At 43.7% G+C, this 13,653-nt stretch overlaps 1 protein-coding gene across 3 annotated transcripts in view; it reads left to right on the top strand.

Moving 5' to 3' along the window:
* Tceanc2 (transcription elongation factor A (SII) N-terminal and central domain containing 2) overlaps positions 1-13,653 on the top strand; it is a 44,205-nt gene that overhangs the window by 4,270 nt on the left and 26,282 nt on the right. For all 3 annotated transcript variants that reach the window (NM_025617.2, XM_017320351.2, XM_006503274.3), the window contains one exon: positions 8,408-8,549. In NM_025617.2, the coding sequence (NP_079893.1) occupies positions 8,408-8,549 (142 nt within the window). The remainder of the gene's footprint in view (positions 1-8,407; positions 8,550-13,653) is intronic.

Raw genomic sequence — 13,653 nt, 5'->3', positions numbered from 1 at the left:
TCAGCCGCCCTGTGGGTGTTGTGAACTGAACCCGGGTCTTCCAGAGGAGCTGACAGTTCTCTGAATCACTGATCTGTCCCCAGACCCTTATAACAGTCTCGATAGTTCTACAACTGTTACTGTGAAACAACTTTATGCCCAGCATAAGACAAATCTGAGATCAAAATATAAGCCGTCATGAGATTTCCAATAAGGGCATGAGAGGTAATAGTAATATAAAGTGGGGTTTATTACAAAATTCTCATATAGGCAATAAAGAAGAGAACAGGTCAGTGTTGTGACAGATGCCAGTAATCTCCTCACCTGGGAGATAAAAGCAGGAAGATCAAGGAGTTTAAGATCATCCTGGATGCTTAGCAAATTGAAGGCTAGCCTGGGCTGTATGAGACCCCCATTTCAAAACCTGACTGTTTCACTGGTTAGAGAAGCCTATGTGACAAGTACCTTAAAGGATGGAAGAAAGGCTTGCCTAGGTAAAGGGAGGCCTCACACAAAGCCACGAGTGTTCCCTGTCTTCTTTCCATGGGTTTCCGTGGGTTCTTTTTTATATCTACACAGTGGCAGCGGCTTAAAAGGAAGGTGTGTTTAGCTGTGTGTGGTTTAGAGAATTTGCTAGATCCATTCTCTGCCAATCACTTATTCCCGTACACAGCTCTAGTTTTTATTTGTCTAGAGACAGAGCATCGCAGTGACTCAGGCTGATTTGTGATCTGCCTGCCTGGTCACCCTGTGTTGGGATCAGAGGCACATGCCACTGTGGCTGACTAGCATTCTGGTTTAATGGGAGAATCTGCTGAAATTGAAGCCTGGTTTTTCTCAGCAGTGTCAGGAATGACTCCTAGTAACACCCAGTCTGCAGAATTGTCAGAGAACTCACAAAATGACTGACATGTAGAAAGGATCCATAGGTTTGGGGGTGGGTTTTAGTTTTTCATTTGTTTTGTTTTTTTCCCCAAGGTACTAGCAAGATGACTCAGCTGGTAAAGGCACTTGCCACCAGGACCTAAATGAAAGAAGGAACCAACTTAGAAGCTATTTTCTGACCAACACATATGCTCTATGACCTAGGCATGCACAAAATAAAAGAATAAAAAATGTAAAAAAAAAAAAAAAAGTTTAAAGCTCAAGATAGGGTTATTATGATGATGATAATGGCATTTATTGAGCCTGTTTTTATAGGCCAGACGTTATGCTAATACTTTGCAGATACTCACTCTTAAGTCATAGTAACAGCGGTGAAAGGTTTGATCATTTACAGATGGAGATTCCAGGGGCTGGAGACATGGCTCAGTGGTTAAGAACACTGGCTGTTCTTCCAGACGATCAGGATTCTATTCCCAGCACTCAGGACAGCTCACAACCTTTTAGAACTTTAGTTCCAGATATCTGACACCCCCTTCTGGCCTCTGAGGGCACCAGGCATATATAAGGTGAACAGACATGCATGCAGGCAAAAACCCATACACATAATTAGAGAGAAAACAAGGCAGAGAGAGGTGAAGTGGTTTGCCTAAGGCCAGTGCAGCACCACATGGCAGAGCTGGGATTTGCACTAGGCAATCTGGGTCTGTATAGTCTGCCCACTAAAACTAAAAAGAAGTAGAGGTTTCTGAGTGCCAAGCTAGGGAGGCATAAAAATGATCTTAGGATCATTTTACTTCTGTTATCAGCATATTACAAGTAATTTCACCACAGTCTTATCTCATTCAATAAAAGAGATACTTGGTGGAACTCATGTCCTGCACTTTTAAATGGCAAAGGTTAATTTGGGTAATCTCATCTTGCTCCTTTAGGAAGAGATTTCTTCTATTAGTTCCAAGAACACTTTTTCTTTTTACTATTATTAAAAGATAGAGAATATGCCAGTTTGCTCAGGTTTAGCACTCCAGAGAGCTAATGCTTTATGAACCTTCCCTTGTAGGGCTGACCAGCCAGTGTGTTGTCTCCTGCCCCAGCCAGTGGAATGGTGTGCACATGACTGCTTATGAGTTATTGTTTTCTGTGTTCAAACCTGGCATTGCAGCCATCCCCAGGTGTAAGACCAGATGAAAAGCGTATCTTTCCAGTGATAACTGTTCAATTCTCAGAATAGCTCTCCCAGTTATGGTCTGCATTCATTTCTCTGTATCTGTTTATGTTCTAAGTAATCTGATGAGAATCTGAAAGGCCTCTTTATATGGATACAGTGGGGGTGGTGCAGGCCTATAGCACTGTAACTCCAGCACTCTGAGGGGTGTGCAGGCCTATAACACTGTAACTCCAGCACTCTGAGGGGTGTGCAGGCCTATAACACTGTAACTCCAGCACTCTGAGGGGTGGTGCAGGCCTATAGCACTGTAACTCCAGCACCCTGAGGGGTGTGCAGGCCTATAACACTGTAACTCCAGCACTCTGAGGGGTGTGCAGGCCTATAACACTGTAACTCCAGCACTCTGAGGGGAGGTGCAGGCCTATAGCACTGTAACTCCAGCACTCTGAGGGTGGAACTGGAAGGACATCCTCAGCTGCCTAGCAAGTTCAAGGCTAGGGACCTGGCTGTATGTGACCATACTGTGCCCTCCAAAAAAGTGAAAATAGCTATAGGGAAATATTTCTTTGATATGTAGAATTCTGCCCTTACTTTCCAGACCTGAAACTATTATAACAGTTTTGCTTCGTTTTACTTTCTTTGCATTGAGGATGGCAGATAAAGTAAGAAAAAGTTATTCGGACTCTCAAGTTATAGTCTGGTGAAAAAGGTAGTCTTGTTCATGAGTGTGTGCAGAAGTATAGGTACAGTAAATGGGACACAAAGAGGAATGTGGTCCAAGGCTGTGAAAGGCTTCAAGGAAAAATTGATGCTGCAGAGAGTCTCTGAAAGACAATGGCTGTCAGGCAAAGGAAGGCCATCCTAGGGAGTGGGTGTGAAGTGCCGCATTGGCAGCTGCTGATTGTATCTAGAGACTGACAGGATCGCAAGTCATGGAAGACCTTGTTTGTTTGTTTGTATTTTCCAGGCAGGGTTTCCTCAGTGTAGCCCTTGCTTTCCTGGAACTCACTCTGTAGACCAGGCTGTCCTGGAACTCAGAAATCCTCCTGCCTCTGCCTCCCAAGTACTGGGATTAAAAGTGTGCACCACTACTGCCCAGCCCCCCCCCCCCTTTTTTAAGATTTATTTATTTATTATATGTAAGAATACTGTAGCTGTCTTCAGACACTTTTTCTTCTCTCTCCTGCCCCACTCACTCCAGCCCAAAGATTGATTTATTATATGTAAGTACACTAGAGCTGGCTTCAGTCACACCAGAAGAGGGCATCAGATCTCATTACGGATGGTTGTGAGCCACCATGTGGTTGCTGGGATTTGAACTCAAGACCTTCGGAAGAGCAGTCAGTGCTCTCAACCACTGAGCCATCTCTCCAGCCCCCCATGGAAGACCTTTTATATCAAGTTTAGACTTAAGCCTCCTCCAGCACTTAGGAAGCAGAAGCGGGTGGATCTCTGAGTTCGAGGCCAGCCTGGTCTACAGAGTGAGTTCCAGGACAGCCAGGGCTATACAAAGAAACCCTGTCTTGGAGGGAAAAAAATGTTTGGACTTACTTTGTTCCATAAGTCAAAATAATCTGACTTGGGATTCCTAACCTGTTTCCAACCATGTATAGGTACTAGATTAAAAGTCTAATAAGACAGGTATGGTGGCTCATACCTTTTTAATCCCAGCCCTGGAGAGTCAGAGGTAGGCGGATCTATGAGTTCAAGGCCAGTCTGTCTACATAGTGGGTTCCAGGACAGCCAGGACTATAAGAAAGAGAAATCCTAAGGTCTAAGGAGAGACAGGAAGTTGAAACCTGGAGCTGTAAGTGGACAGTGAAGCTGAGTTGTTTGGGGGTGCTGAAAGAGGCTGTAATGCTTAGATCTTGATCTCAGTATGGGGCAGGCCTCAGACCCTCATTGGCTGGGAGATGAAGCTGACCCCCATGCTCTCAGTGGAATTTGGAACTAAATGAAGCCTACCATGTTTATGAATGGTGAGCAGAAAAACTCTGCCTGCCAGTTGAAGAAAAGAGTGTAAAGATTGCCATCTTTTGGGGGCCTTAGGTAAAAGAAGAGTTGACTGGAATGCATTAAGAACCATATACCTTTCCCCATGCATAGAAACTGAGGTGTTGGTGTGAAGTCTAATGTAAAGCAGGAAAGTCCAAAACACAGGCAGATGTGAGCTTCTCTCAGGACACTTCACATCCTAGAGCACACAAGACTCCCAAAAAAGCTTGCTTTATTTATTTATGTTTATGAGCACACTGGAGCTGTACAGATGGTTGTGAGCCTTCATGTGGTTGTTGGGAATTGAATTTTAGGACTTCTGCTTGCTCCAGTCGGCCCTGTTTGCTCAGGCCCAAAGATTTATTTATTATTATAGATAAGTACACTGTAGCTGTCTTCAGACACCAGAATAGGGCATCCGATCTCATTACAGGTGTGTGAGTCATCATGTAGTTGCTGGGATTTGAACTTAAGACTTTCGGAAGAGCAGTCAGTGCTCTTACTCTCTGAGGCATCTCACCAGCCCCCAGCAGCTCTCTTTAGGGAAGAAGTCATGGTTCAAATGAACCCTAAAGGCAGTGAGTGAATGGATAGATGTAATAAATTATCCATCCCAAAAGATGGGGATCAGAATAATCTGAAATCTTAAGCATGTTTGTAATGTTCGCAAAGATTTTAAAAAAGAAAGGAATAGAAATAAGAGTGAAAAGAGAAACAATTCATCCAATGAAAAATACATGTTTGTTGAAGCAGAAACATACTGAACAGGTTAAATAAAAGTAAACAGATTAGTAACTAAAGAGAAAATGATGAATTGAAAGCTTAATAATAAGGAAATCATTTAGAATACATCACACAGAAATAAAAGAAGTATGAAAAAGCAATAGTTTTGAAAGACAGCTGTAAGATCAGCCCAGATTTCTCTGAACATGTGTTCTAAAAATGGTAATATTTAAGTGAAAGAAGTACAATTACTTTTAAACTATGAAGAAAAAACTATAAAGAAAACCCAGAGCCAAGGGTGATGGTGCATACCAGTAGTCCCAACGATCTAAAAGTTAGGCCAAGAGGATGAAAGCTTAAGGCCAATGTAGGGTGCATTGAGCCCATCTCCAAACAAAACGAATGTTGTTTGTTTAGCAGATGATAAGAAAGGAGACAAAAAGTAAAGGAAAAAATATTTCTAGTGTGTAATACAGATGGAGTAAATAAGGCTATTGTACACTAGATCCTTGGGCTCTCTGGGACAGGGGTGGAGAGCAAACCAACACAGCACCCGCTCGCTCCTCAGAGCATGAAGACACAGAGAAGATAGAGTAACAGGTGGAGACAGCGGACAGGGAAGCCAGCAGTTCCCTGAGACAGAGTTTATAACAGCAGAAATACACAGGGGAGAAACTCCCAGGACCTGTTAGGGAAATAGATTGCAAGAGTCTAAGATGTGTATATACAACAGTAGGATTACTATTCAATATTTGAGCATAGTAGGTCAACTAACAATATGTTACTATGGAAGCATCAATAAAATATACTGAATGAAAAAAACTTGATATTTATACCTTTCAATAGAAAGTAGCTTCTTATGTGGCTTAGGGTTTGACTTTTTTTTTTCTAAGATTTATTTATTATTATATGTAAGTACACTGTAGCTGTTTTCAGACACACCAGAAGAGGGTACCAGATCTCATTGCGGATGGTTGTGAGCCACCATGTGGTTGCTGGGATTTGAACTCGGGACCTTCTGAAGAGCAGTCAGTGCTCTTAAGCGCTGAGCCATCTCTCCATCCTGACTTTTTTTTTTTAAACCATTTAATAGTTTATACTGCAATAGCACATAGGAAAAGGTTTTTCTCTCAGCTTTGATTGAGTCTCCTAGGGCTGAGGACAGAGTAGATGTAAAGTGGCGTTTCCAAGTGATAATCTTGATCATCTCTTGAGACATGTGCCAGCAGTATGTGAAGACTGGCATCAGAATCCTGAGCCCACCACCGGCCATAGGCCATAAAGAAGGTGGAAGTTAACAGAAGAGGCGAGTGTGTTCACTCCTCTGTGTAAAGGGGGAGTCTTCTGTGGTGGCTTCAATTGGAGAACTCAGCTCTCTTCCTGGGGTTGGTCAACACCCAGACCAGACCTGTGCTTGCGAAAGTGCAAAGACAGTTGCTGGCTAATGCCAGAGGGAGAAGTGGAAGCTGCCATCCTTGGGAAGGTTTTAGATCTGGGCAATCGTAGGAGAGAATGCTGGGTAGCCCAGCTTTAAATAGAGTGGCTGGGTTCACAGGATGCTTAGAAGGGCTCTGGGGTCCATCCAGGGAAAGTCTGTGGACAAGGTTGCCCCAAACTGTATTTAGAAAGCATACAAAACAATGGGTTTCACTGCTACACTTTCTTCTTCTTTATGTTTCTTATATTTATTTTGTGTGTGTGTGTGTGTGTGTGTGTGTGTCTGTGTGTGTGTGTCTGTGTGTGTCTGTGTGTGTGTGTGTCTGTGTAGGTCAGAGTTCTACCCTATGGGTTCTAGGGATCAAACTCAGGGATTGAGACTTGGCAGTGCCTGAATCCTCTGAGCTGTCTCACCACTCTTATTATGGTGTTGTTATACATTAAGTTATATTTCCTTATTCCCTTCCCACTGTCCTTCCATTCTAACTCAACCTCTTCCTCCCAGGGGAAAAAAACCCTTCTGTTCTCATGTCACATGTATTCTATTACTCTATCTTGCTCACCTTTCCTGTAGGTCTCCTCCCTGCTCTTATTTGTGTGTGTGTGTGTGTGTGTGTGTGTGTGTGTGTGTGTGTGTGTGTGTGTGTGTGTGTGTGTGTGTGAAGTGACAGCTACAAGAATCATCACCAATAATAATAGTTGCTTCAGGTAAGTTCTCAGCAGAGAGCCTTCCAGGGACCTGCAGAAGTCATCCTATCAGGGAAGAGTCATCTTTAAAAACGCCCTCCAGTTCAGAGACACCCAAACCATGGTGACATCAAATCTTTTCTTTGCTCCCCTCCTAGCATTGAACCCAGAAAGCAAAACTAATGCTAGCAGGCTGGGAGCCTGGAGATAGGGTACAGGTGAACCGTCATTTCACCCTTGGCTTCTAAGCTAGAAGCAGACCCCATGTTCTCCCCCAAGGGAAGGAGATAACGTTTTAATGGGGATTATCTTTATGGCATGGCTATATTGCAATTTTATGTGAAACACTGTACACGTGCCAAGTGTGGTGAGGAACGTCCATGATGTGAACATCAAGATAAACACTACCAGAGCCCTCAAAGCTTCTAGGTCCTTCCTGACCTTCGGCTGCCCTCTCCCAGGGTAATAGACATCCAAGATAAGATGTTTGTTTGTTTCTTTCTTTCTTTTGTTCCCTTCCTTCCTTCCTTCCTTCTTCCTGTCTTTGTTTTCTTTTCCTTCTTTTGGTTTTTTGAGACATAGTTTCTCTGTGTATCCCTGGCTGTCCTGGAACTCACTCTGTAGACCAGGCTGGCCTCGAACTCAGAGATCTGCCTGCCTCTGCCTCCTGGGTGCTGAGATTAAAGGGGTGTGCCATCATGCCCGGCTCGAAGATATTTAATTTTCAATTATGAAAGCTACTTTACTTTTTTACTTTTTGTCTGCCAATTTTGTTTACTAAGAAGTCCTTAGTTTAACTATATCAAAATTACAGAAAAATCACATAACAGTATAGAAGCTTTCCCATCTTCTTCCCCCATGTTCCTGATCCCTAGCGTTGAATGGAAGCGTGAGGATCAGCCTTAAGGCGGCAGCTTCTGGGAAGGATGGAGGGAGGTGTGTTTGCGGAGGGTGTAAAGGGACTTAAATTTCATAATGCTTTATTTTATGAGGAATGGTAAAATTATAATCTCATTAAGTAGTGGTTTACTCTCTGTACCTTTTTGTGTGTTTGAAATTTTTTTAAAAAGAAGTTTTCTTTCTCTCAGGAAAAAAAAAAAAGTTGAGTTTTCTCCTCTGGGAAGTGGGGAACTGTTCGTGTAATTTTTTTTTACTGTTGAAGTAAGCATGGCTTTATGGCTTCTCTGCTCTGTGCATAAATTAGGACACTTGAGTGAGCTGTGAGGGTGATCCGCCTTAGCACTCACCGTTTTCATTCCTCTCTCCTGTTTCACCTCTCATGGGGGATGTGCCATGGTGCCCGGCACGGTGAGATGAAAAGTTGCACTTTTCCTAATAGATGCAACTCCCCAGATCTGCAGTAAGCAGGCCTGCCTCTAAGCAATTACCCCTCATTTGGGGCCATCAGACACACTGCTTTGGTTCAGGTCATAATCAATAATTCATATGTCAATAGGAGAGCCATTAGCTCAGGTGGAGGCAGATGTCTTTCTAATGAAAGGGTTCCATTTTCCAAATAACTGTTCTTTTTTGCAGAGAGTTGTGGTTATAGAAGACATAAAAAGATGGAAAACTATGTTGGAGCTTCCTGATCAAACCAAAGAAAACCTAGTTGCTGCCTTACAAGAATTAAAGAAGAAAATGCCCTCGAGGGAGGTGTTGAGATCCACAAGGATAGGTATGCTCCTGGCCTCTGAGATGTACTTCCAGAGTGTCTCCCTTCTTCCTGTACACCATGAGTTACCTGACCCATCTGTGCTTTCCACACTTGCTGGAGGGGACCGTTGTTTAGAACACTGTACTAGCCTCAGGCTGGGGATTTATAGTAAAAAATAGTGACATATGTAAAATATAGTAATATATAGTAAAAACAATTTTTAAACTGAAGTGAAGTACACAAAACACAGTCCTCAATCTTTTAAACTTTCTGCTTTCATTTTCTTGTGTGTTGGGGATGGGCTTGGGTGTGTGTTTGCCACAATGTGCACATGGCAGTCAGAGCACACGTTAGTGGATGTTTGTTCTTCCCCTCCAACATGTGAGTCCTGGGATCTAACTCAAGTTGTCAGGCCACCTTACTATATCTCTCCCACCTTTTGATTAGAGTTAGCGGAGTTGCTAGCATAAGATAACTATTATTATATAAGGTTTTAAAAGCATATGTCCAATATCTGTGCTTACCATATAGACTACATACAGGTAACATTTGGAGTGTGCTTGATGCTGACTGTGCAAAATGATTAAGACTTGGTTGTGACCTTGAGGAGCTGAGGGTTTGGTAGAGAGGCGGTGGTGTAGACATACAGCAGTGGTACCCCACTGTAGCTATAAATAAGCACATGTGACCCTCTGTCCACTGGATCTGGAGAGTCTGCATGCAATCGGAAAGGATAGGGCAGTCACTACAATCTGGGGACTTCAGAAAGGCTTCATAGAGGAGGTGGTGATTCAGTTAAATCCTGAAAGAAACTCAGCTTAATCTGCCATCAGTGGCAATAACTGGCGAAGCCTTGTTTATAAAACAAAACGATAGCAACATTTGCCACCATGTCATTTATTATAGCTTTGGAGAGATTTCAGAGGTGAGGGAGGGAGTGCGTTGAGTTGCCGTTTTAGTACAGCACACAACTGTGGATAATATGCACGGGAAGAACAACATGTGTTCCTCGAGCTGCTCTCAGCTCCCCGGGGAGTCCAGGGCAGTCCTTCACAGCTGCTGCTCCTGCCCTCCCCAGTGCAGCCATCGCCTCCTCTGCCTCCCCTTGACCTCTGAGCAGCATCACCCTGTCACTAACAGCTGGGAAGAGCTTTACAGAGTCCCCAGGGAGCCCCCAAGAGTCTTAGAGTTGCACCCCTGTAATATAAACCAGAATCTGAGGAAATTAGATGCTTAAAGAATATAAAACCCTATCATTATAGCCAAGGAGATGCTACCCATCTGCTGCAGGATTTGCTGTCTTTATAGGTTGTGGACGCTAGAGGGCAATGTGACCATTCACATGAGCCTGTAAGGTCTTTCCACCAGTAGAGGGTACTAGTGTTTAATATTTTGTGATGTGTTTATTGATGCATATATGTATGTATGTGATCCTGTTTAGACATATACCACAGATGCCATATGTGATCAGATCTTAAATCTCAACATAATAAGCTAGGATTGTCCTAAAAGATGGAACAGGGGAGGATTTTGAAAAACCATTTGTTTGACCGCCGAGTATGGTGAGTGTTTTCAAGAATGGGTGTGTCAGGTATCTAGAGAATACAGCTAAGGGCCGGAATAGAACTACCAAGAGGTTTGACTTAGCAGGAATTGGAACCCGTCCAACTTTTGAACCCTGACCTTATTGAGCCTTCCTTAAACTTGAAATTGCATGGACTGCTGAGGGTTCTTGGTTCCTTTACAGTTATATCAGATAAAAAGCTTATTTGGATCACTTCCTGAGAATGTTTATGCTTCAACTTTTAGCCTTCCTGCCTCCCTACCTTGTGGGATGTAAGCACCAAGTATCTACGGAGTGTCTTCTGTGTGCTGGGAGCTATGGGGTATAAGGGAGACAGGAATTGCTCCCTTCTTTCTGGAGCTTTACATCTGACGGAAACGTAGGCAGTTTAATAAGACAGTGCTCTGACGATGGGGAGAAGTTAGCCAAGTGTGTGGAAGCAGGGAAGAGCGTGTTGAGGAATGTGTCAGGCAGAGGATGCGTCCTGGAAGCTGAGTGGAGGCTGGAGGTGCGGGAGAGAACATGGTCGTGTTCCAAGAGCTCTGAGTTGTTAGGTGTATTTAAAATGTAATATGCCAGAGAGTATGGCAAGAAATGCAGCTGAGAGACGGTCTGAACCAGATGGAGACGGCTTTTCATAAGCAATCTGACAATATATTAGTTATCTATTACTATATAAAACTTCCCTAAAATGTAGCTGCTTAAGTATTGTTTCTCATAGTTTCCCTGATGGTCAGCAATTCAGGAGCCAGTGTATTGGAGTGGTTCCGGCTCAGAGTGGGTTTGGTTTGGTGTGATGTGGTAGGGGCTCTTACAGTTAGTGATTCTCTTATCTCCATCTCCTAAAAACTGTGATCAGAGGCGTACCCCACCCCTCCTTGTCTTTGAAAAGCTTGTTATCGGACTGTTGCTTAGAGCTTCAGTCATCCGAGGGCCTTCCTAGAGGCACACTTTAGAGGCTTGCTCAGAGAAGGCCCTTAGTTCCTTGTCACATAGACCTGTCATTATGGCTGCGCCTCACAGCAGCTGAAGTCCCCAGAGCCAGAGATACAAAAAGAACAAGAAAATAAAACAACAACCGATACAGAAGCCAAAATTTATTGTTTGTTTGTTTCTTTGGTTGGTTTTTATGAAACTGAGTTTCATTGTGTACTCCAGCTTGGCCTGAAACTCACTATGTATCCAAGCTGGCCTCAAACTTGTGATTGTCTTACCTCAGATTCTCAAGTGCTGGGGTCACAGGCCTGAGCTGCCACTCCTGGCTTATCCCCATTCTCTCTTCTCTAGTCCCTCCTGAGAGCCTACAGGAAGAACGGTGCTAACCCTGTTCTTCATAGTTCTATGCCATAGTCTTTATCCTGTTGTCTCTCTTGGCATTCTAGGTAATTTCTTCCAAACTACCAATTCTCTCTTCTGCTGATTCTAACTCATTCATGAGCTCGTTATTTCTTTTTTTTTTTTTTTTTTGTCTTTCAAGACAGCCCTGGCTGTCCTGGAACTCCAGAGCTCTTTATTTCAAAGCCATTTTCATTTTTTCATATTTCCTATTTCCTCTAGAACCATAGAACATCCCAGAGGAAATGTCCAAAAAGATATTGGATGCAGCCTTTAATCCCAGCAGTCAGGAGGAAGAGTCTAGGAAATCTGTTAGTCAAGGGCAGCCAGGGCTACACAGAGAAACCCTGTTTCACAAGACAAAACAAACCAAACAGAAAAGGTATTGGATGGATAAAGCTGAAACTAAAGAAAAAGATTATAACCATTTCAGTGGGAATTATTTATTATTATTAACATATAGGTAGTGAGGAGACAGAAATAGATAAGCCTTTGCAGGGTAACTGTAAGGAAAACAAGGAGCCAAGTCCAAAATTCTGATGCACTCAGATATATTTAAGGGGTTTAGAGGACCATACTGAGAAACAGAAGAGAATGTTGTCATTGGAATTAAAGGAAAGAGGCAGGGTTTTGAGGGAGGTACGGTCAGTCATATCTGAGGTTATCACTGTGTCAAATAAGCTTAGTCTAAAAATGGAATAGGTTATAAAAAAAGTGATTAGTAATTTTAGTACAGTCTCAGAAGCAAGGTTGGGGGCAGGAGCTTGAGGAGCAAAGGAGGGGCGCAGAAAAGAAAAATGCTTCTGAGAAGGAGAAGGAGTGACAGGAAGAGAAAGAGGAAGAGGAAGGAAATGGATGGGAACAGGGTTTTAAGGGATGTTGAACACTAATGAGAAGGATCCAGTCGAGTGGGAGGAGTTAGCATCGTAGGAAGCTTACAGGGCGAGGTCTCTGTTAAACTAATGAGCAGTGTGACAATCAGCAAGGGCCTTGGAATAATTCACTCACTTGACACATATCAAGGACCTTAACTTGCGCCTTATGCTGAATGCCAGAGAGTGATGCCTGGTCTGTGTTGGTAAGATCCTCAGGTCTTGCTTAGAAAGGAAGCATGTGACTGTATACTTACAGTTGACCTTTGAAAAGACGCAAGTCAGGCCGAGCACTGGAGCCCGTGGGGGTGCAACGGCACTCTTCTCTCTCCGTGGAGTGGGAAGGGTTTTCACAGACACGTGCTTTCCGTAGGTCGGAATGAGCTCCTGTTCGTTTCAGGCCGAGGCCTGAGGAAGGAAGGGAAAACCTGAAGTCCCGAAACAGCGCACTAGAGCATGAATGGCTGGGGAGGGTGGCAGCAGCAGGTCTAGGTGGGCCTGCCTGGGAAGAAATCAGACAGCTGTACAGTCAGCCGCGTCTGGACTTTATGGCCAGCGTCGTCGTGTCTTCTAATGGGTTTTCCCAGAACTCTTGAAGGAAGGGTTCTGGGTTCCAGCAAGCTTAGACAGTGCTGAGTTCCTGTCTCCTCTCTACTGGGGGTTTCATCCTAATTTCTTATGTAATAGGCTAAGAGAAATCCCACAAGGAAGAAAACTGGGCTGGAAATGTAGTTGAGTGGTAGAGCTCATGTATAGTTTGCACAAGTCCCTAGGTTCAATCCCCAGCACGGCCAAAATGAATAGACAAACAAGCCTGTTCATCTTTGGTTTTGGTTTTAATTCAGGGTAATTCATGAAAGTGTTTCGTAGCATCTCTTATTAGCAACCTATAAGGTTAAACAAATACACTTGTAACCATTGATGCAGTTAGCTATAGGATGCATGACTGGAGCTTCCGGTGGCTAAGAGAAGGTAAAGGTGAGGGATACCAGGGGAAGGGAGACCGCATGGGTGGACGTCCAGGCATTTGTTCAACAAGTAGTTATTCAGTGCCTGCTATGATGGCTACTTTTAAACTGTCAGCTCAACCTAGAATCATGTGGGAAGAGAGCCTCGAGGAATTTTCTGAATCCACTTTCTTTTAGACGTTTCTTTGGGAGATTGTCCCAACTGATAGTTGGTAGAAGAAGCCCCCACCTGCTGTGGGAGGCACCATTGCCTGGTCTGGGGCCCTGGACTCTGTGATGGTAAAGAGAACTTGCTGAGCGCAAGCAGGTAGGACTTGGCTTTTATGCTCTCTGCTCTTGACTGTGGTCGTGAGGCTTTAAGCTCCTTCCCTCACTCCCTGGCAGCA

The sequence above is a fragment of the Mus musculus genome, chromosome 4, assembly GCF_000001635.26.
Source record: "Mus musculus strain C57BL/6J chromosome 4, GRCm38.p6 C57BL/6J".
NCBI classification, from domain to species: Eukaryota; Metazoa; Chordata; class Mammalia; order Rodentia; family Muridae; genus Mus; species Mus musculus.
Note: the sequence above shows the minus strand (reverse complement) of the source record. Positions and strands in the feature narration are given on the sequence as shown.